General features: G+C 38.5%; 1 protein-coding gene across 4 annotated transcripts in view; it reads left to right on the top strand.

The window, feature by feature from the left end:
- Window positions 1–5,817, top strand: part of LOC126162874 (monocyte to macrophage differentiation factor 2) — a 172,337-nt gene extending 166,520 nt beyond the window's left edge. For all 4 annotated transcript variants that reach the window (XM_049919660.1, XM_049919658.1, XM_049919661.1 and 1 more), the window contains exon 6: window positions 5,561–5,817. In XM_049919660.1, the coding sequence (XP_049775617.1) occupies window positions 5,561–5,755 (195 nt within the window). In that variant the 3' untranslated portion in view covers window positions 5,756–5,817. The remainder of the gene's footprint in view (window positions 1–5,560) is intronic.
- The last annotated feature ends 17,745 nt before the right edge of the window (window positions 5,818–23,562 follow it).

Below are 23,562 nucleotides of genomic sequence, written 5' to 3'. Positions count from 1 at the left end.
ACTCTGGAATATTCTGTTTGTATGAACAGCAGCACTCTCCTTTCAGTTCTAGGAGACAGTTCTGTTCTGTCTATACACTGGCATCACTAATAAGCATGCATTCAGTGCTAAGTGTTGTACTTCATTGATGACCCTGCTTTCAGATTTGGACTTGATTGTGGGTACAACATGAAAATATGAAGTGTTTACATTCAAAATTTATTCAGCATGGCAGTAAAGACCTCAAAACATAGAAGAGTAACAGGTTTCTCAGTCCATATAGACTTTATAGATGATCTGGTGTCATTGAAAAGCTAGTAAGACAGTGTTATAGTTCTAATTTACACTTTCCTTTTAACGAAAAAAAAACGAGGTTGTTATTTTGTAGTTATACTTATTATTCCAGTGGAACATAGTAATGTCCTTATCCAGACTGGCAGCAGTTTTTTAAATTAATTTGAAACCACAGGTTCAATTCATAGACTGTTACCTGCAGCTGTCATTGTCATTTGGAATTAGAATAGAATAGATTTATTTAGAATTTTGCGCAGAGTATAACTTAATCATAGCTAACACTTGGTTCAAGAATCATGAAAGAAGGTTGTATACGTGGAAGAACCCTGGTGATACTAAAAGGTATCAGATAGATTATATAATGGTAAGACAGAGATTTAGGAACCAGGTTTTAAATTGTAAGACATTTCCAGGGGCAGATGTGAACTTTGACCACAATCTACTGGTTATGAACTGTAGATTAAAACTGAAGAAATTGCAAAAAGGTGGGAATTTAAGGAGATGGGACCTGGCTAAACTGACTAAACCAGAGGTTGTACAGAGTTTCAGGGAGAGCGTAAGGGAACAATTGACAGGAATGGGGGAAAGAAATACAGTAGAAGAAGAATGGGTAGCTTTGAGGGATGAAATAGTGAAGGCAGCAGAGGATCAAGTAGGTAAAAAGACGAGGGATAATAGAAATCCTTGGGTAACAGAAGAAATATTGAATTTAATTGGTGAAAGGAGAAAATATAAAAATGCAGTAAATGAAGCAGGCAAAAAGGAATACGTCTCAAAAATGAGATCGACAGGAAGTGCAAAATGGCTAAACAGGGATGGCTAGAGGACAAATGTAAGGATGTAGAGCCTTATCTCACTAGGGGTAAGATAGATACTGCCTACAGGAGACCTTTGGAGAAAGGAGAACCACTTGCATGAATATCAAGAGCTTTGATGGAAACCGAGTTATAAGCAAAGAAGGGAAAGCAGAAAGGTGGAAGGAGTATATAGAGGGTCTATACAAGGGTGATGTACTTGAGGACAATATTATGGAAATGGAAGAGGATGTAGATGAAGATGAAATGGGAGATATAATACTACGTGAAGAGTTTGACAGAGCACTGAAAGACCTGAGTCGAAACAAGGCCCCCAGAGTAGACAACATTCCATTAGAACTACTGACAGCCTTGGGAGAGCCAGTCCTGACAAAACTCTACCATCTGGTGAGCAAGATGTATGAGACAGACGAAATACCCTCAGACTTCAAGAAGAATATAATAATTCCAATCCCAAAGAAAGCAGGTGTTGACAGACGTGAAAACTACTGAACTATCAGTTTAATAAGTCACAGCTGCAAAATACTAATGCGAATTCTGTACAGATGAATGAAAAAACTGATAGAAGCCGACCTCGGGGAAGATCAGTTTGGATTCCATAGAAATGTTGGAACACGTGAGGCAATACTGACCCTACGACTTATCTTAGAAGAAAGATTAAGGAAAGGCAAACCTATGTTTCTAGCATTTGTAGACTTAGAGAAAGCTTTTGACAATGTTGATTGGAATACTCTCTTTCAAATTCTGAACGTGGCAGGGGTAAAATACAGGGAGCGAAAGGCTATTTACAATTTGTACAGAAACCAGATGGCAGTTATAAGAGTTGAGGGTATGAAAGGGAAGCAGTGGTTGGGAAGGGAGTGAGACAGGGTTGTAGCCTATCCCCAATGTTATTCAATCTGTATATTGAGCAAGCAGTAAAGGAAACAAAAGAAAAGTTCAGAGTAGGTATTAAAATCCATGGAGAAGAAATAAAAACTTTGAGGTTCGCCGATGACATTGTAATTTTGTCAGAGACAGCAAAGGACCTCGAAGAGCAGTTGAACGGAATGGACAGTGTCTTGAAAGGAGGATATAAGATGAACATCAACAAAAGCAAAACGAGGATAATGGAATGCAGTCGAATTAAGTCGGGCGATGCTGAGGGAATTAGATTAGGAAATGAAGCACTTAAAGTAGTAAAGGAGTTTTGCTGTTTGGGGAGCAAAGTAACTGATGATGGTCGAAGTAGAGAGGATATAAAATCTAGACTGGCAATGGCAAGGAAAGCGTTTCTGAAGAAGAAAAATTTGTTAACATCGAGTATAGATTTAAATCTCAGGAAGTCATTTCTGAAAGTATTTGTATGGAGTGTAGCCATGTATGGAAGTGAAACGTGGACGATAAATAGTTTAGACAAGAAGAGAATAGAAGCTTTTGAAATGTGGTGCTGCAGAAGAGTGCTGAAGATTAGATGGGTAGATCACATAACTAATGCGGAGGTATTGAATAGAATTGGGGAGAAGAGGAGCTTGTGGCACAACTTGACTAGAAGAAGGGATCGGTTGGTAGGACATGTTCTGAGACATCGAGGGATCACCAATTTAGTATTTGAAGGCAGCTCGGAGGGTGAAAATCGTAGAGGGAGACCAAGAGATGAATACACTAAGCAGATTCTGAGGGATGTAGGCTGCAGTAGGTACTGGGAGATGATGAAGCTTGCACAGGATAGAGTAGCATGGAGAGCTGCATCAAACCAATCTCAGGACTGAAGACCACCACCAAAACAACAACAACAACAACAGATTTATTCAACTTTCAACATTTTTACGTAAAATAAGGGAAAGACATCCACTCACCTACAGTGGATCGATGCATGCGGCGTAGTAACACATAACAGAAAACGGCATTCACACTAGCTTTAGAGCACTAGCTCTTTTTCCAGGAATGTTACACACATTCACACACAAAACCACAAATGCATGCAAATGAACACTCCCATGGCCACAAGAGTGAATGCCCTTTACTGTTATCTGTTACTGTGCTCCATGCATCTTTCTGCTATAGGTGAATGGTTTACTTTTTGTTATTTTACATATTGATCCAGCTAGGAATTTCTATTATTGTTGTAACATTTTCATTTGCAAAGTTCACAGAAAAAGCTAGGGAGTACATGGAACAGTCTGTTTTGAAAAAATTTAGTCACATTAAGTTTCTCCTAACAGCCTCTTGTGAAATAAGTAAAATTATTAAATCTCTGAAAAATAAATGTTTTGTTGGAGTAGATGACATCTCTAATAAGATATTAAAACAATGTGGAGCAATTACATCTGATGTTCTGAGTCACATATGTAATGCATCACCAACGCAAATTATTTTCCAAGACAGGTTAAAATATGCCATTGTCAGGCCTCTCTACAAAAAGGGGGACACCACAGATGTCAATAATTATTGGCCAGTACCCTTGCTTACAGCATTCTCAAAAATCTTTGAGAAAGTAATGTAATCAAGAGTGGTTAGCCATCTCAGCAGTAATGGGATACTTAGTAAATCACATTTTGGTTTTCAAAAATGCTCTTCCACTGAGACAGCAATATACAATTTCACTGTCCACATAATAGAGTCTTTAAATAGTAAAATGTCACCAATAGGAATTTTCTGTGACTTGTCCAAAGCATTTGATTGTGTGAACCATGAAATTATGTTACAGAAATTACAATTTTATGGTATAAATGGAATAGCATATGAGTGGTTTAAGTCATACCTACAGAACAGGAAGCAAAAAGTTTTCTTATATGGGTCAACTGATTTAAATAAGGTTGCCACTTCATCTAACTGGGGTGAAATTACATTAGATGTTCCACTGGGTTCAATCATAGGTCCCCTTCTGTTCTTGACATATTTGAACGACCTCCCTTCCTATCTGAAACAGGAAGCTGAACTGACACTGTTTGCTGATGATACAAGCATCATCATTAATCCAGTAAAAGAAAGTCCAATTGAAAATGATACAAATAAGGTCTTTGGAAAAGTCATTAATTGGTTTTCTGCAAATGGGCTTGCTCTAAACTTCGAAAAAACACAGTACATCCAATTTACTTCTGGAAAAAGTACAGTTCCTTCAATAAATATAACACATCAACAGAAGTCAGTAGACCAGGTAGAGCATACAAAGTTTTTGGGTGTACATGTAGATGAGAATCTTAATTGGAAAATTCATATTTTGGATCTCCTAAAGTGACTAGGTTCAACAACTTTTGCAATCAGAATAATTGCCAATTTTAAGCTAACATACTTTGCCTACTTTCACTCTCTGATGTCATACAGAATAATATTTTGGGGTAACTCAACATTTATACAAAAAGTATTCACTGCTCAAAAGAAAGTGGTTAGAATAATGTGTGGGGTTCATAGTCACACATCTTGTAGACATCTTTTTAAAAGAGTAGGAATTCTTACAACAGCCTCACAATACATCTACTCACTAATGGAATTTGTTCTCAACAACATGGACCAGATTAAAAACAACAGTGACATTCATGATTATAATACCGGAAAAAAGAAAGACTTACACTATCCTTTGCTCAACCTATCTTTGGCACAGAAAGGGGTAAAATATGCTGCTATAAAAATTTTCGACAAATTACGAGATGAAATAAGGTGTCTGACAGACGGCAGTAATAGCTTCAAAAATAAATTGATATCATATCTCCTTGACATCTCCTTCTATACCATAGATGAATTCTTGAATAGGAATAAATAAATCTATAAATATAGTATATGCATTTTGTGCCATTTAAGGGTATGTGGTAAATAATAGAGATATTAATCTTTAACTCTGTATTGTAATATATTACAAAATTTTGTTTCGTATGCGCATTTCTTGTGCACTTGACACGTTCCACATCATAACGGCTACCATACCGTGGGATTGATCAATGGAACACGCAACCAACTAACTAACTAACTAACTAAAAATTACAGTGTTGCATGAATTGTAAAACTACAGCTAAAATAAGATTATTGTATGATATTTTCTTAGCCCACAGTTTTAATGTAATACCTTCTCTACCACTGTTGAATGTAATGCAGACAGTGGTCTCTCTTTTATATATAAACATAATATGTTGTGCCACACTGTTTAGTTCACAATAAGACATTTAATAATACTGTAAAATATTAAAATTTTATGTAGTTCAGCATTAGAACTTACTTCGCATCTGTTTCCCCAGTACACTGTTGAACGTGTTCAGAGTTACTAAAAGAGCACTTTTAGATGGTTTGTTAATTTACACAAGACTAAGGTAGTGCCAACCAATGTGAACTTAGACCACCTGTAAATTCTCTATGAATAGAAACAAGTTTGTGATATAAACATCATTATTATTATTCTCTTTAGTGTTTGTTAGGTGCAATATTTTCATTCCTAAAATATGTACAATCTGTTGAATCACACTGACCAAATTATAGTTATTCCCTTGTGTTTGTTGCAGAAGGAAGATTTCATGGGGTTGACAGAGCTGAAAATTGGTGGCTTTGTTTACATATTTGGTGTAATATTCTTCAAGGCAGATGGGAAAATACCTTGTGCCCATGCTATTTGGCACATGTTTGTTGTAATGGCAGCAGGAATTCACTATTATGCCATACTGAACTATTTGTATCCAACAAATGAGATTTACACCTAGTTTTATAATTTATTGTAAAAAAGAGATATCAGTGAGAAGTAAAAGCTGTATTTTACAGATAATTTGAATTTGTAGTGTGGCTAACCTGTGATAACAGTTCCTTAGTAGCACTGTAGTCTTGGTGTATTTCTCTTTCTGAAACTGGTTGGTTGAGTAACCTCATTGTCAAATAATTGAAACAACACAGTTGTGATAAACTTGGAATCTTTGCACATTTATTATTCTCAGAACATGTTGCAATGATTAGCTTCTCCTGTGGACTGACACAATAAACACTAGCAGCTGCAGTCAACAAATTTTCAACAATGGCAACATACTAATGGAAAAGTTCAATAACAAACTCAGCATCCATTTCTGCACACACAAATCATGGTTTGAAAGAAGATTGTCAATTATTAATTGTTCACAGTTCAGTCACAAAACCATTTAACACAGGAATGTTAACAACATGAATACCAAAGATGGTCTGATTGATACATTTTATTGATGTATTTGACTTCAAGAAAATGAACAAAAAAGTACTGGTTGCAGCCAGTGGAGTATCTTGACCGAGGAAGACTAAGCAGCTGCCTAGGGTGGTATATTTCAAGGGACTGTGGATTTTAAGTGGTAGCTAAAAAGCTGTTCCCCCCCCCCCCCCCCCCTCTCTCTCCCCATTTATTCACAGCTCTGTAAAACAGAATGTGAACTTAATTCACAATGAAATGGATATGAATAGCATGGTAACAATCAGCTCAAATTTTATGAATGGACTGGTCAGGCAATGGAAAAAGAACAGGTTATAATTTAGTAATGTTGTTAGATTGTAACAATGTGACCTTTATTCACTTTATTTGGTGTTATGCCTTCCAATTTGGTGTATGTTAGGATGGCAAATCTCATAGTTCACAATTGAATTTTGTGATGGGAGATGCCATTAACATTGTCATGGGAGTAGTTAGTGTTGACACTAGACAGTGCCCATTCAAACTTCAGATTGAAAGAAAATACTGCCAGTGATTGTAACAGCAGGCCGCTCAGGTGCAGTCCAGTTTAATTTGAAACTGTAAGGGATGCTGCTGTATAGTGTTTAATTTGTGATTTATATTTTAGTAGTAATTAAAATGAGTGACAATCAGATAAAGAGTAAGTGGTTCTCAGTGCCAGGAACTCGTGAAAGGTGAGTTGTGAGAAAGAGAAAATTGTGAGAAAGAATGTAAAAACTGATATGCTGTTAAAAAATTAAAACACAGCCAGGTAGTTCCAGCTTGAGCTGGAGTCTAGAAATATGAGAGTATAATAATTTGGTGAACAGTATCAAAAATAGTGCAGCATATGGTTTGCGTGCATTGGCGTTTCCAATATTAGAAAGAATGATAATGGCATGGAAACAATTATTTCAGTTAGCCCAAATGATACACACACGAATGATAGTAGTGATTCAGTTTCTGACAATCCTGAAAACTGGATAATAAATAAATTCCTACACAATCATATCACTAAGTAAGATCAGGTGGCACAGTGTATGATTGTGATACCAGTAATTCATGCAAGCAATATATGAATTATCCAGGTACTTAAATAAAAGTTTATTTTTCAGAACCATGAGTAATGGCAAGAAACAACAAAGACTGTTTTTAGTATACTGTATTTACTCGAATCTAAGCCGCACTTTTTTTCTGGTTTTTGTAATCCAAAAAACCGCCTGCGGCTTAGAATCGAGTGCAAAGCAAGCGGAAGTTCTGAAAAATGTTGGTGGGTGCCGCCACAACTTACTTTTGCCGTTGAATATATGTAGCGCTACACAGGCATGCTTTGTAGGCACAAAGATAAATACTGGCGCCAAAACCTCTGCGTCAGGAAATAAATTTAAAAAAAAGGTGGAAGACGAGCTTTTTTCTCCGCCCCGAGTTTCGACCACTGCATTTTCATACGTTATCCAACGAAGTAAATACAAATTCCGTATTGTTCATCTTCGAATGTAGCAGCATTTCAATGTACTACGAAAATCCGACTGGCAAGACTGTTTGGGATGTTTGTCAATATGGCCAACTCTACGTTCTGAACTTTTTTCCTATCTGTGAGACGAGTTGGTTGCTAATAGGAACTTTTACAAATTGTGAATCACATGCAGTATTCTCGTCACCATAACAATAATACGAATATAAACATTTTGCCATGTAATCTTTTGTGTTTGCTGCTATCTCATTTAAATCCTGCCTGCCAAATAAACTACGAAACTAGAGTGAGACAACAGCAAATGCGGAAGAATATACATATCATGTCATGTTTATATTCGTATTATTCTTATGCCTAATAGTGATACAGTCAGAAATGAAGCACGGCAATTCACTAGATTTTTAAATCTAAGATGACTCTAATTTCTATGCAGAATGTAATGTAGTAAAGAGGCGTCTGCAAGGATTTTCAAACGGAGAAAAATTTTCGCTTAACTCTCATTCAGAACATCTATCATACGCAATCTATTATTTGGTTCTTGTTGATCATTATCAAAGAAAGCAGCAGTGTGAGTAACAACAAATAGCAGTCTCTTGCCACTGTTTTCGCTAATAAGACTATTCCTCTTTTTTTTTTAATTGTAAGCAGCGGTAGCGCGCACAAAAGCAAGCCATGTCGCGAGCGGCGACAGGTCGTAAACACTCATTATCAGAATGCGACAAACAATGCATGACACAGTACAGCAATGCATTTTCAGCTTAGAGTGACGTAAACACCTGTAACAAAGAGAACGGCACTTATCTGATCAAAGAAAAATAAGCAATCAATTCAAACCAGACGAAGCACATGAAAAAGGAAGGGTACCCGTATAAATACGGACGGGGCACCTGACACATAGCAATGGCTACCTGGTAAAGTTTAACTGCTAAGCTTACGACTCGAACCAAACTACTGTAGCTGTATCGTCATTCATTCGCCCGAAATTGTGTCTCATGTTACAATGGACCAGCTTTGTTTTGATTTGGAGATGCGGCCTATAACTTCTCTCTCCCCTTGAATTTCGAGTCTCAAATTTCAGGTGCGGTTTAGATTCGGGAAAATTTATTTCCTTGATTTCAAGTCTCATTTTTCAGGTGCGGCTTAGATTCAAGTGCGGCTTAGATTCGAGTAAATACGGTACTCTCAAAACAAGGGTAGTATATTTTGTGTCCCAAGTTTATTGTTTAATGGAACATAAAAGTTTTCAAAACTTAATGAGGGATTTAACAACTGGAAAAACAGTCAGTCCAAATTAACTACCCATGAAAATTCAGCTGAACATAGGGAATATGTGGTACCGTTAAAAGCTTAAGGACAAATCAGTGGGAGAGTGGATAAGCAACTAATATCCCAGCTGAGACAGGAGTGAAATATTGGAGGGGCATGTTAGAACGAGTTGTTGCTGTGGTCAAAAACTTTTCCATATGAGACTTATCTTTCAGGGGTCCCAACTATGGGTTTGGGTCAACACATTGCAGAAATTTCGAGATGGACTACAGCTAATAGCAGACTTTAATCCTTTTCTAACAAAACATGTAGAACTTTATGGAAACAAAGGAAACAAGAGCACATCATATCTTTCTTTTCAATATGTGAAGAGTTTATATCAGTACTGGCAGAAAGGGTGGTGCAGTATATTGCAGATGAAGCAAAGGACACTAAATATTTTTCCACCATATTAAGCGCCACGGTATTACATATGGATCAGCTGTCTTTTGTTGTAAGGTATTTATCAAAAGATGGATTTCCTGTTGAAATATTTATTTGTTTAGTCCAAAATTCAGGTCATAAGTCTGCAGCTCGTGGTCGTGCGGTAGCGTTCTCGCTTCCCGCACCCAGGTTCGATTCCCGGTGGGGTCAGGGATTTTCTCTGCCTCGTGACGACTGGGTGTTGTGTGCTGTCCTTAGGTTTAAGTAGTTCTAAGTTCTAGGGGACTGATGACCATAGGTGTTAAGTCCCATAGTGCTCAGAGCCATCAGGGCATAAATCAGAAGAATTAGCTGATTCATTAATAGATTTGTTAAGTGAATATGCACTTGTGGGGGGGGGTGCACTTGTGGGAGGGGGTGCACTTGTGGGAGGGGGGGGGGGATTAGTCATATGACAATGCAAGCAGTATGGGTGCTACTTATTCTGATCTAAAAGGTAAAACTAAACTAATCAACTCTCATGTTGTGTGTATTCAGAGTGCATCTCAACATCGTTAACTTAGTTGGATTGTGTACAGCAGAGTGTTTCATTTTTCCATTTGTTGCAACAAATTTACACTCTATTCTCTGCTTTGATGCACCTTGTAAAACGACCTCCAAAAACACGCTGGTCAGGATGTGACAATACCTGTTATAATCTCAATGTTAACTGGGTTGAAATAATATCAGCTTTGGAAGTTAATCAGAATAATGGAACTCAAAAGGCTTCACTAAGGTGTGAGACAAGTGGAATGCTGAGCAGCCTGCAGAGTCCGGAAACTGTGATCATGACAACACTCTGGTCAGTGATATCGGAGAGAGTTAAAGCAGCAAATAAATTGTATAAAAATTTTGATACCAATATTGAGACTGTAATGAAGTTGTACAATTGTTTATTTGAATACATCCAAGAGAATGTTCTATGTATGACATAGATTAAAATTTTGGTATTGAAAACAGTAATATAAATATGTACAAAACAGCCACAAAAAGGAAAAATCCAAGAAAACTGGAAGTGGAAGAAACAGCTGAGGTTGATACTACTATTGAAGGAAAGGAAGATTTTTGGGCTAATGCATTTAAGGTTATTGTAGATAAATTGTTATCTGAAAGGGAGGAAAGAAAAAAAAATTTAGGAAGACTTTTACAGAAATTTTAATTTCATGGTAATTTTCCTGCACGAGGCAATACAGCTATTGAAATGTACTGGAAAACTGCAACAGTATTACAAAGACAACTTGGAAGAATTTTTGAGTGATTTTGAAGCATCTGTGAAGAGAAACGAAATGAAAACCTCGTAGAATGTTGCATGAAAACCATATGTTTCTAATTTTTAGAGTATTTTTGTCAACTACTGCAACCAGTTGTTTAACTGAGCACTTTGTCTCACTGTTCAAAAGACTGAATAATTATTTGTGATCATACTTGACACAGGATTGTGCCGACAGTCTTGCCATCTTCACCATGAATTCTGACTTACAACACAGCAGCTAGACTACACAGATGTGATCAACAAATTTGCTACAAAGAAGCATCCTGTAAACAGTTCAAATCAAACAATGGAAAATTCAGGATGGAATGTAGCAATACAAGAGAAGGAAAGTTGCTACTCACCATATAGCGGATATGCTGAGCCACGATAGGCACAATAAAAAGATTCACACAAACATAGCTTTTGGCCATTAAGGCTTTTCTCAGCAGTAGACACACAGACACACGTGCACACACAAACTCACGCAAGCGCAACTTGCACACACATCTGCAGTCTCAGAGAGCTGAAACTACACTGGGAGCAGCAGCACCAGTGCATGATGGGAGTGGTGACTGGGTGGGGGTAAGGAGGAGGGGTAGTATGGTGGGAGTGGCAGACAGTGAAGTGTTGCAGTTTAGACGGAGGGTAGGAGAGAAGTTGGGGGGGGGGGGAGGGGGTAAGTAGTGGAAAGGAGAGAAATAAAAGTAAAAGAAATTAAAACAGTGGATGTGCGGTGAAATGACGGCTGTGTAGTGCTGGAATGGGAACAGGGAGGCGGCTGGATGGGTGAGGGCAGTGACTAACGAAGGTTGAGGCCAGGAGGGTTACGGGAACGTAGGATGTATTGTAGGGAAAGTTCCCACCTGCGCATTTCAGAAAAGTTGGTGTTGGTGGGAAGGATCCATATGGCACAGGCTGTGAAGCAGTCATTGAGATGAGAGGTATCATGTTTGGCAGCGTGTTCAGCTATGGGGTGGTCCACTTATTTTTTGGCCACAGTTTGTCGGTGGCTGTTCATGCGGACAGATAGCTTGTTGGTTGTCATGCCAACATAGACTGCAGCACAGTGGTTGCAGCTTAGCTTGTAGATCACATGACTGGTTCCACAGGTAGCCCTACCTTTGAGGGGATAGGTAATGTTAGTGACCAGACTGGAGTAGGTGGTGGTAGGAGGATGTATGGGACAGGTCTTGCATGTAGGTCTATTACAGGGGTATGAGCCATGAGGTAAGGGATTGGGAGCAGCGGTTGTGTAAGGATGGACGAGTATATTGTGTAGGTTCGGTGGACGGCGGAATACCACGGTAGGAGGGGTGGGAAGGATAGTGGGTAGGACATTTCTCATTTCAGGGCACGACGAGAGGTAATCGAAACCCTGGTGGAGAATGTAATTCAGTTGTTCCAGTCCTGGATGGTAATGAGTTATGAGGGGAATGCTCCTATGTGGCTGGACTGTGGGACTTTGGGACGTGGTGGGAGACTGGAAAGATATGGCATGTGAGATTTGTTTTTGTACAAGGATGGGAGGATAATTACGGTCAGTGAAGGCTTCAGTGAGACCCTTGGTATATTTAGAGAGGGACTGTATGTCACTACAGATGCGACTACCACGGGTGGCTAGGCTGTACGGAAGCGACTTCTTGGTATGAAACAGGTGGCAGCTGTCAAAGTGGAGGTACTACTGGTGGTTAGTAAGTTTGATATGGACAGAGATACTGATGCAGCCATCTCTGAGGCAGAGGTCAACATCTAGGAAGGTGGCTTTGTAACGTCTACACTCTGGCGTACGTTAACTCATTAAAGCCTGTACTATGGTAAGTTGACGGGCTTCACCGTATAAGAAAGGATTTTAGTAAATATGTTGACCGCGTGTACCTGAATGGAGGCAAAATCAGACTTACACCCACTCAGTAACAACAATGATACGTCAAGCAAGTCTAAAGTGCAACTACACATTAGGACGGGCAAGAAACATACACAGTAGATGCTACCAATTAATAATAATACGGTCGCCAGCCTAATTAGGCATTAAGTGAGTTTTTTCCTTGTACAAGTGGATGTACGTACAAGCATAACAACACGTAGTAATACTGCATTATATCGTAAATTTTAGAACCAGAAAAATATACTGAACTAATATTTTCACTTTCTGTACTAATTTGGACAAGCTATAAATACACAGCATTACACTATAATGATTACTTCAAACTGCGTTTTGTCTATTGATCTGACTGAAATCGGGCATAGGTTACCCTAGAAACAGCACTTTTGAAACACACATACAATGTCAATTTTAAGAAGGGTAAAACACTGATAAATTTAGGTTTTATATTGACTTTAACTTTGCTGGTCAAAGCAGTTCAGCACACTTCAGGATTCAAATGAATAGAAAAGAAAGAAAGGAGAAGGGGGGGGGGGGGGGGGACCCTGAAACTGTTATGATCACTGTAGTGAAAGTTTGATCATTGAGAGCCTTAAGCATTCTAGATTTCCAATATATGATTTACCACTCTTTTTGTCTTATTTCCTGCTCATTTAACTACCGTTATTTTTGTCTCAATTTAAATAAACTTCATTACTAAACCAATTTCAATATTATCTTCCAACTTGGTCAGACCTATATTATTCGTCCAGTATTTCATTAACAACAAAGTTCTTTAAACATCATTCTAACATAGATAGGTCTGCAGGTAATTATTATTAACATAAACTTTAAATCTTCATCTTGGGATACTCGGACTGCACAACATGTGGAAAGGACCCTGTCTAGGTTAGTTTTGAGGATAATTAATTGATAGGACAGTTCTGGTAAAATTTAAGTTATTATTGAACAGTATGTAGCAAAAGTGACACTGGTCCACACGAATACAATACTGAAAGTTTCAACCTGTTCGTATCGATGAGGCGGTCGGCAGGCGGCGAGATGGCGAGGCACAAAGCACACATGCAATTACAGCAATGGCTCATGAAATATCGGCACTTTACTTCTTCATAGTGTCGCAGTGCTTTTCCATTTAGTGCCTATGGAATATTGCCATGCTGTATAGGCATCGGAAACAGCGCATCCGAGGCTCAACGAAACCACTTTTTCCAGGAGAGCCTCCTCGATCCAGCACGTGTTTCTCAGATCGATGCCCAACTCCGACTACTACTGCTGAGCCTGTTGTGCCGTACCGCGCCCGTGTGCATTTTCCCACGCTCGCCTGCCTCCACCTTTTACCGCTCCCCTACAGACAGGGTATTCACCAAAGGTTTTGCATTCCACATATCCTAATACATTGCCTATGTATGGACCAGGTGTACAATTACAACTTTCACATCTTACAATAGTTTCAACCTTAGTTCCACTTCCCTTTGATTACAACATTACTTGAAATTGAACATAAACATTAAGATTCACATCGAAAATTGTTTACAGTTGCTTTAACATAATGGTATGAAACAAAAAAGAAATGAAATCAGAACATCGATTAGGCTAATTTAACGAAATTCAGAAGAAAAAAAATTTATTATATATACAATAGTATAGTGTAATTGTTGTTACAGCTTGTTGGGTTGAATAGGACCAAGTGAAGCAAATTGAGGGAGAAGATGTTGAGGTTCTGGAAGACTGTGAATAAGGTGTCCTCACCTTCAATCCAGATAGCAAAGATGTCATCAATGAATCTGAACCAGGTGAGGGGTTTAGGATTCTGGGTTTTTAGGAAGGATTCCTCTAGATGGCCCATGAATAGGTAAGTATAGGATGGTGCCATGCAGGTGTCCACAGCCATACTGTGGATTTGTTTGTAGGTAATGCCTTCAAAGGAGAAGTAATTGTGGGTGCGTATACAGTTGTCATGGAGACTAGGAAGGAGGTTGTTGGTTTGGAATCCATAGGTCGTCTGGAAAGGTAGTGTTCGATAGCAGTAAGGCCATGGGCATTAGGAATGTTAATGTACAGGGAGGTGGCATCAGTATTGATGAGCAGGGCACCGTGTGGTAAGGGGAGAGGAACAGTGGAGAGTCGGTGAAGGAAATGGTTGGTATCTTTTATATAGAAGGATAGGTTCCGGGTAATAGGTTGAAGGTGTCGGTCTATGAGAGCAGAGATTCTCTTGGTGGGGGCACAGTAACTGGCCACAATGGGGCATCCTGGGTGGTTGGGTTTATGGACTTTAGGAAGCATGTAGAAGGTGGGAGTGCAGGGAGTGTTAGGGGTAAGTAGAGAGATGGACTCTGGGGAGTGGTTCTGGGATGGGTCTAAGAATTTGAATAGTGATTGGAGATCCTGCTGGATTGATGGAATGGGATCATTGTGGTGTGGTTTGTAGGTGGAAGTATCTGACAGCTGATGGAGTCCTTGTACCACGTAATCCTTGTGGTTCAAAACTATGGTGGTGGATCCTTTGCCTGCAAGTAGGATTATAAGATTGGGATAAGTTTTTAGATGGTGGACTGCAGTTCTTCCTGCGGATGTAAGGTTAGTATGCATGTTGAGGGATTTGGGGAATGATGGTGAGGCAAGGTTCGAGGATAAGAAATTCTGGAAAGTTAACAGGGGGTGGTTTGGAGGCAGTGGGGGTGGATCATAGCTGGATGGAGGAGTGAACTGAGTTAGGCAAGGTTCAATGTTGGTCTTTGGTTGAGTCTGATTGGTCAGGTTGGTGGCAAAGAAGTGTTTCCATTGTAGGGACCAGGAGAAGGAGAAAGGTCTTTGGGGAGTGGGGCAAAAGGTGAGGCCTTTGGAAAGGACTGATATTTCTGTGGGACTAAGGCTTCTGGAGGAAAGGTTCATGACTGTGTTGCAGGTCTGTCTAGGATTTTAGTTCTGTGTGGTGGTGGGAGTGAGTTTCGGAGGGTGGGGTAAGTGTAGTAGGTCTGCGAGACAAGGTTTGTCAGCTGTGAGGGGGCATGGGGGAGATTTGGAGGTTGTTGTAGAAGTGGTGGACAGTGGTACTCTGAGGCGGGAGTAGGAAGTGAGCAGGATGGAGAGCTTTTTGAGGTGGCGTTGTGCATGTTGCTCAAGTTCCTGCAGGGCAAGAGTTTCAATGTGTGTTATGGGTTCCAGGAATCTGGGATTACATAGTTGGAGTGGAATTAATAAATTAAACAGTTTGCCTGACTTGAATTTGATGAGGTCAATATGCATTTATTTATTATTATTATTATTATTATTATTATTATTAGCAGCAGCAACAGCAGCAATCGTAGTATTCAGTTACATACAGATGCAGATACTTGGTGGAATATTTATTTCGAAATGAGGGGCGGAAGTATTTTTCTCTGCCTAGGGGCTGAAAATAGCTAAATTTGCCTCTGGTTACAGCACAAATTAATCATACATTTTGACTTGTAGTGACTGTAATATATTAACCAGGAGGTAGTTACACAAGAACTGCATGAACTGTTGTTTTTTTGATGATCCTACTTATAGACAAGTGTATGAATAATGTTGAATTTGGATATTAAATTTTATTTTATTATGAGCAAAAGGTAAATATCAGTGGCAATGGAATCACAATGAGTGAAATAGTAATCTGGTTTAACTATACATTAGATAACTGTGAAATTAATAAAATCAGACATGCATACTTCAACTGGGATTTCCCCTTTCCCACCAAATTTAGCTAATCTGTGTAATTTTCTGTGTTGAATACCTAAAACACTAACATGTTTCCTTAGATCAAGTGGGTATTTTAGTAATCGTCAAAATTAAGGTTACAAAACTAAGTAACTGAACCCTGGAAATAAGCAGTGGTTAATTCTAGAATATTTACATTCTGCAAGAACTTTCACATTTTTATGTAAGTAGTATATATCCATCATGAGATTCATCAATGAAAAGAAATGAAATATATTCATTATTATTATTATTATTTTTCTTTCTTGTCTCAGACGTTATGTCTGGTTAAAAATGGAAAGTGACGCGGACCTTGATCAAGCGTGACTTCCTTTTGACTGTACGGTATATGTTACATTGCATTTAGGAACTTTCGGGTAATTGAACATGTATCAATAATTACAGATTTCTGTAGTTGTATATATACGTTTGGATGTAGCTGTATTGCGTTGATGTAATGGTGGATATTGTGTGGTATGACTCCTGTAGTTGATAGTATAATTGGTATGATGTCAACTTTATCCTGATGCCACATGTCTTTGACTTCCTCAGCCAGTTGGATGTATTTTTCAATTTTCTCTCCTGTTTTCTTCTGTATATTTGTTGTATTGGGTATGGATATTTCGATTAGTGGTGTTAATTTCTTCTTTTTATTGGTGAGTATGATGTCAGGTTTGTTATGTGGTGTTGTTTTATCTGTTATAATGGTTCTGTTCCAGTATAATTTGTATTCATCATTCTCCAGTACATTTTGTGGTGCATACTTGTATGTGGGAACGTGTTGTTTTATTAGTTTATGTTGTATGGCAAGTTGTTGATGTATTATTTTTGCTTCATTGTCATGTCTTCTGGTGTATTCTGTATTTGCTAGTATTGTACATCCGCTTGTGATGTGATCTACTGTTTCTATTTGTTGTTTGCAAAGTCTGCATCTATATGTTGTGGTATTGAGATCTTTAATGATATGCTTCCTGTAATATCTGGTGTTTATTGTTTGATCCTGTATTGCAATCATGAATTCTTCCGTCTCACTGTATATATTGCCTTTTCTTAGCCATGTGTTGGATGCGTCTTGATTGATGTGTGGCTGTGTTAGATGATACGGGTGCTTGCCATGTAGTGTTTTCTTTTTCCAATTTACTTTCTTCGTATCTGTTGATGTTATGTGATCTAAAGCGTTGTAGAGGTGGTTATGAAATTGCAATGGTGTAGCCGGTGTATTTATATGAGTGATTGCTTTGTGTATTTTGCTAGTTTCTGCTCATTCTATAATGAATTTTCTTAAATTGTCTACCTGTCCATAATGTATATAATAGGGGGAAACATTCCACGTGGAAAAAATATATCTAAAAAGAAAGATGATGAGACTTACCAAACAAAAGCGCTGGCAGGTCGATAGACACACAAACAAACACAAACATACACACAAAATTCAAGCTTTCGCAACAAACGGTTGCTTTGTCAGGAAAGAGGGAAGGAGAGGGAAAGACAAAAGGATGTGGGTTTTAAGGGAGAGGGTAAGGAGTCATTCCAATCCCAGGAGTGGAAAGACTTACCTTAGGGGGGAAAAAAGGACAGGTATACACTCGCACACACCATTATATCCATCCGCATATACACAGACACAAGCAGACATTTGTAAAGGCAAAGAGTTTGGGCAGAGATGTCAGTCGAGGCGGAAGTACAGAGGCAAAGATGATGTTGAAAGACAGGTGAGGTATGAGCGGCGGCAAATTGAAATTAGAAATTAGCGGAGATTGAGGCCTGGCGGATAGCGAGAAGAGAGGATATGCTGAAGGGCAAGTTCCCATCTCCGGAGTTCTGACAGGTTGGTGTTAGTGGGAAGTATCCAGATAACCCGTACGGTGTAACACTGTACCAAGATGTGCTGGCCGTGCACCAAGGCATGTTTAGCCACAGGGTGATCCTCATTACCAACAAACACTGTCTGCCTGTGTTCATTCAAGCGAATGGACAGTTTGTTGCTGGTCATTCCCACATAGAACGCTTCACAGTGTAGGCAGGTCAGTTGGTAAATCACATGGGTGCTTTCACACGTGGCTCTGCCTTTGATCGTGTACACCTTCCGGGTTACAGGACTGGAGTAGGTGGTGGTGGGAGGGTGCATGGGACAGGTTTTACACCGGGGGCGGTTACAAGGGTAGGAGCCAGAGGCTTTACAAATGTCTGCTTGTGTCTGTGTATATGCAGATGGATATGTGTGTGTGTGTGCGAGTGTATACCTGTCCTTTTTTCCCCCTAAGGTAAGTCTTTTCGCTCCTGGGATTGGAATGACTCCTTACCCTCTCCCTTAAAACCCACATCCTTTCGTCTTTCCCTCTCCTTCCCTCTTTCCTGACGAAGCAACCGTTTGTTGCGAAAGCTTGAATTTTGTGTGTATGTTTGTGTTTGTTTGTGTGTCTATCGACCTGCCAGCGCTTTTGTTTGGTAAGTCTCATCATCTTTCTTTTATGTCCATAATGTAGGTTTTTTATGTTGATAAATCCCCTTCCTCCTTCCTTTCTGCTTAATGTGAATCTTTCTGTTGCTGAATGTATGTGATGTATTCTATATTTGTGGCATTGTGATCGTGTAAGTGTATTGAGTGCTTCTAGGTCTGTGTTACTCCATTTCACTACTCCAAATGAGTAGGTCAATACTGGTATAGAATAAGTATTTTGTCTTGTTTCTTGCTGTCAATTCTGTTTTCAGTATTTTTGTTAGTTTTTGTCTATATTTTTCTTTTAGTTCTTCTTTAATATTTGTATATCTATTCCTATTTTTTGCCTGTATCCTAGATATTTATAGGCATCTGTTTTTTCCATTGCTTCTATGCAGTCACTGTGGTTATCCAATATGTAATCTTCTTGTTTAGTGTGTTTTCCCTTGACTATGCTATTTTTCTTACATTTGTCTGTCCAAAAGCCATATTTATATCATTGCTGAATACTTCTGCTATCTTTAGTAGTTGGTTGAGTTGTTGATTTGTTGCAGCCAGTAGTTTTAGATCATCCATGTATAGCAAATGTGTGATTTTGTGTTGGTATGTTCCAGTAATATTGTATCCATAATTTATATTATTTAACATGTTGGATAGTGGGTTCAGAGCAAGGCAGAACCAGAAAGGACTTAATGAGTCTCCTTGGTATATTCCACGTTTAATCTGTATTGGATATGATGTGATATTATTTGGATTTGTGTGGATATTAAGTGTGGTTTTCCAGTTTCTCATTACTATGTTTAGGAACTGTATCAATTTAGGATCTACTTTGTATATTTCCAATATTTGTAGTAACCATGATTGGGGTACACTATCAAAAGCTTTTCGGTAATCAATGTATGCATAGTGTAGCGACCTTTGTTTGGTTTTAGCTTGGTATGTCACCTCTGCATCTATTATTAGTTGCTCTTTACATCCTCGTGCTCCTTTGCAACAGCCTTTTTGTTCTTCATTTATAATTTTGTTCTGTGTTGTATGTGTCATTAATTTCTGTGTAATGACTGAAGTTAATATTTTGTATATTGTTGGTAGGCATGTTATGGGGCGATATTTTGCTGGGTTTGATGTGTCTGCTTGATCTTTAGGTTTCAGATAAGTTATTCCTTTTGTAAGTGTATTGGGGACTGTGTATGGGTCTGCAATGTAACTGTTAAATAATTTAGTTAGATGTGAATGTGTTGAGGTGAACTTCTTTAACCATAAATTTGCTATTTTATCTTTTCCAGGGGCTTTCCAATTGTGCGTAGAATTAATTGCTCGGGTGCATGTTGCAAAATTATCACTTCAGGAATTTGTGGTATCATCTTGTATGTGTCTGTTTCTGCTTGTATCCACCATGCATGCGTCCGCCGCTCGTGGTCTCGCGGTAGCGTTCTCGCTTCCCGAGCACGGGGTCCCGGGTTCGATTCCCGGCGGGGTCAGGGATTTTCACCTGCCTCGAGATGACTGGGTGTTTGTGTTGTCCTCATCATTTCATCATCATCCAGGAAAGTGGCGAAATTGGACTGAGCAAAGATTGGATAATTGTACGGGCGCTGATAACCACGGAGTTGAGCGCCCCACAAACCACAAACAAACCAAACCAAACAACAACAACACCATGCATGCCTGCTATGTTGTACCAGGTTTGACCATATGTTGCTCCAAAAGTGTTCCATGTCTGTTGTTTGGTGGGTTATCAAAAATTCAAATGGCTCTGAGCACTATGCGACTCAACTTCTGAGGTCATCAGTCGCCTAGAACTTAGAACTACTTAAACCTAACTAACCTAAGGACATCACACACATCCATAAAAATTAGGTTATACAGGTAAATATTGAAAAATATTTAACTGGATAACCCATTGCAACAGAACCAGTTGCTGAACACATACATATAATCATTAGCGTTGAACAACAAAAATTTAAACTTGTTAACAAATATAACATAAAAAATTTCATGCTACACAACCAATTTCAAGTACTGAATCTGACATTGATCATACGTCTGCAGTACAAAAGTACAAAATTTTTAAAATATACAAAATTCAGTACTACACATTAGTTACAAAATGATACAAAACATTTCAGTTTTTTAGAAAGGTTCTTTATACACATGGAACATGGGTAAGAAATAATATATAGAGGACTATTAATGACCTGCTTATTGGCATAATGTGCTTTAATTTAAATGAAAGTGAAATGATAGTCTACTTAAATCAGTGGTACTGTGTATGTTATTAGTCTAAAAGACCACCAGTCAAAGCAATTTCTGAGTATAAGGCTTCATTTCATCATGCACAACCGAGAATTTACAGCAACATTACCAGGTTAGTACCATTCCAACTTGTTTGGAATAGATTAGTGTGAAAACTGTATTAACCTTGTCTTTGAAATGAAGGCCACAATAACCACACATTATTCTTGAAATTTATGTGTAATTTAGATAAGTCTAGATTTTCTTCTTGAGAGTGCCAAGACAGATCTGAATCCAAATTGGAGACCTAATGTGGAAATAATGGGAGGAAAATGCATGTAGACTGTGTAGAAGTAAATATAAAAATGCTTATTACATTATTGATGCTGTAATCCTTGAATGTAATGAGAATGTATGAGGTTTGGCTAAACAACAAGGCTGTGGTGGATAAGTGACATTGTACATCCAGCCAGTGCTGTTGTCATTTACCGGGGTCACCTCCAAGGAGGGAAATGGACCTAGCAGTGGTATGAGTGGTTTAATGACAAATTGATAGCCATAGTTGCATAGCAGCCAACATAAAAGATTTCCAGTTTTAGAAATCTCAGTGAAAATTCTTGTCAGTGGAAGAAGTGAAGTTGGCAACCACGTTTTTTTAGTTGACTTTTTTTTACTTAACCTTGTAATAATCAGTGAGTGGTCTTTGATGATAAGAATGAGTTTCACTTAGTTTTGTATGATACTCTGATGCCACTTTTAATGTACAGTTTATGAGTATTTAATCTTTTGACATAAGTTAATTTCTTAGGACAACAGCGTTTAAAGTGTCCTTTGACACTGATGTCCCAATACAAAATTATTTAAACTCCTTTGTGGGTTTAAAATTTAGAACACAGAGCTGTTTTAGTCTGCTGAAACTGCAACTGAACAAGCTGATCAGTAAGCTCATGAATTCTTGTACATAAGTTGCACAGCACCACATTATCATTGGATAATGATAATGTTGGGTGCTCTGCAGCTTGCATATGCTTTACAAGAGATGTATTTTTGATACATATGCATTACTGCATCTTCAGGTGTCCAAACAAGGTGTCTTATATTACAAGATTCTTAAAATTTTGTAGTTATAATTAATTCATATAAACACTGGACTCAAACATTTTGTGACTGAGTCATTCCAATGTGTTGCACTTAAAATAAAATATTCACACACACACACACACACACACACACACACACACACTTTGTGTTGAAGAAGCAGTGGTAGGTTTGGATGCTGCCAATCTTACGTGTATAACTTTGTACATAGATACTGCACATGTTCTGCGATGCACCTGGGAAACAGTGTATCAGTACCGCTTATGAATACAATGTGTGAGAAAAGATGCTCAGAGCTCACATGTAACTAACCCTTGGTAACTAATTGTATGAAGCGCTTACAACAATAACAGGTCTGCACATGTATTCCTGAATTTGTGATTACTTTTACCCCCCTTAGTGAATAAACTCTATGACTTAAGACCTCTAGTTTTACAAAACCGCACATGATGGAAAAATAATGAAGTTGGGAATGCATAAAACTCTTGCACCTTCAATTCATTTTTCTTTCTCCCCGTATGCAGAGTGACCCAAAAATCCATTAACATTTGAAAATGCACTGATTCACTAAATAATGTAGCAGAGAGTTAAAACTTGAGACATATGCTTGAAATAACGTGGGATTTTATTAAAACCAAAAACAAGTGCAATAACCGGAAAACAGATGCTGATCGATGGCAACACGGCAGTGCTGCTGCATGAGAACATACATAAAATGAGCTGCAGTGAGAGAGGGAGTCAGATGCCCCAGCAATTGCAGTAGGTTTACTTTACCAGGCAAGGCTTTGTTACTAAAGCCTTGCTATCAGAATGGAGAATCCACTACTGCAGCTTTACAATCTTTTCATCATAAGAAGGATATCTGAATGGGTAAAGATCCTGTGGCAAGTGTTGATGTAAAGAAAGTGATCACAAAGCTCCGTAGTGTGTGACCAGACACAAGCACTATTGCTGTCCAGGCAGTTCAAGAAGAAATGGCGACTATAGCAGATTCATTTCCACATAGTGAAGTCAGCATTCATTACTAGCATTACAAGATAGGCATTCTGTTAGTAAAAGTGTGAATGGCCTTTCTGATCATGCACAAATTTTAACACTAAAAGGCTTTTGTATTCAAACAAATGTCATATTTAACTACAAACTATGTAGGAAAGTTAATCCAACAGCAACAGAGAGTTTCTTAAACCTTGTCAAGGAACAAGGGTGGCAGGATGTTTATAGTGCTGATAACATAGATGATAAATACAATGCTTTCCTTAACACATTTTTCATGCTCTGTGAGAGTTGCTTTCCATTAGAACGTTCTAAATGGGGTACTAGCAGTAATAGGCAGCCCAGGTGGCTGACTGGTGGGATAAGGATATCTTGTAGAACAAAGCAGGAATTATATCAAAATGTTAGAAGTAATCACAATCAAGCTACAGTGGCCCATTACAAACAGTATTGTAAGGTGCTTAAAAATGTTACTAGGAAGGCAAAGAGTATGTGGTATGCTAATAGAATAACTCATTCAC

This window comes from Schistocerca cancellata, chromosome 2, assembly GCF_023864275.1.
Source record: "Schistocerca cancellata isolate TAMUIC-IGC-003103 chromosome 2, iqSchCanc2.1, whole genome shotgun sequence".
Lineage (NCBI taxonomy): Eukaryota > Metazoa > Arthropoda > Insecta > Orthoptera > Acrididae > Schistocerca > Schistocerca cancellata.
This window is presented reverse-complemented; position numbering and strand designations above follow the sequence as displayed.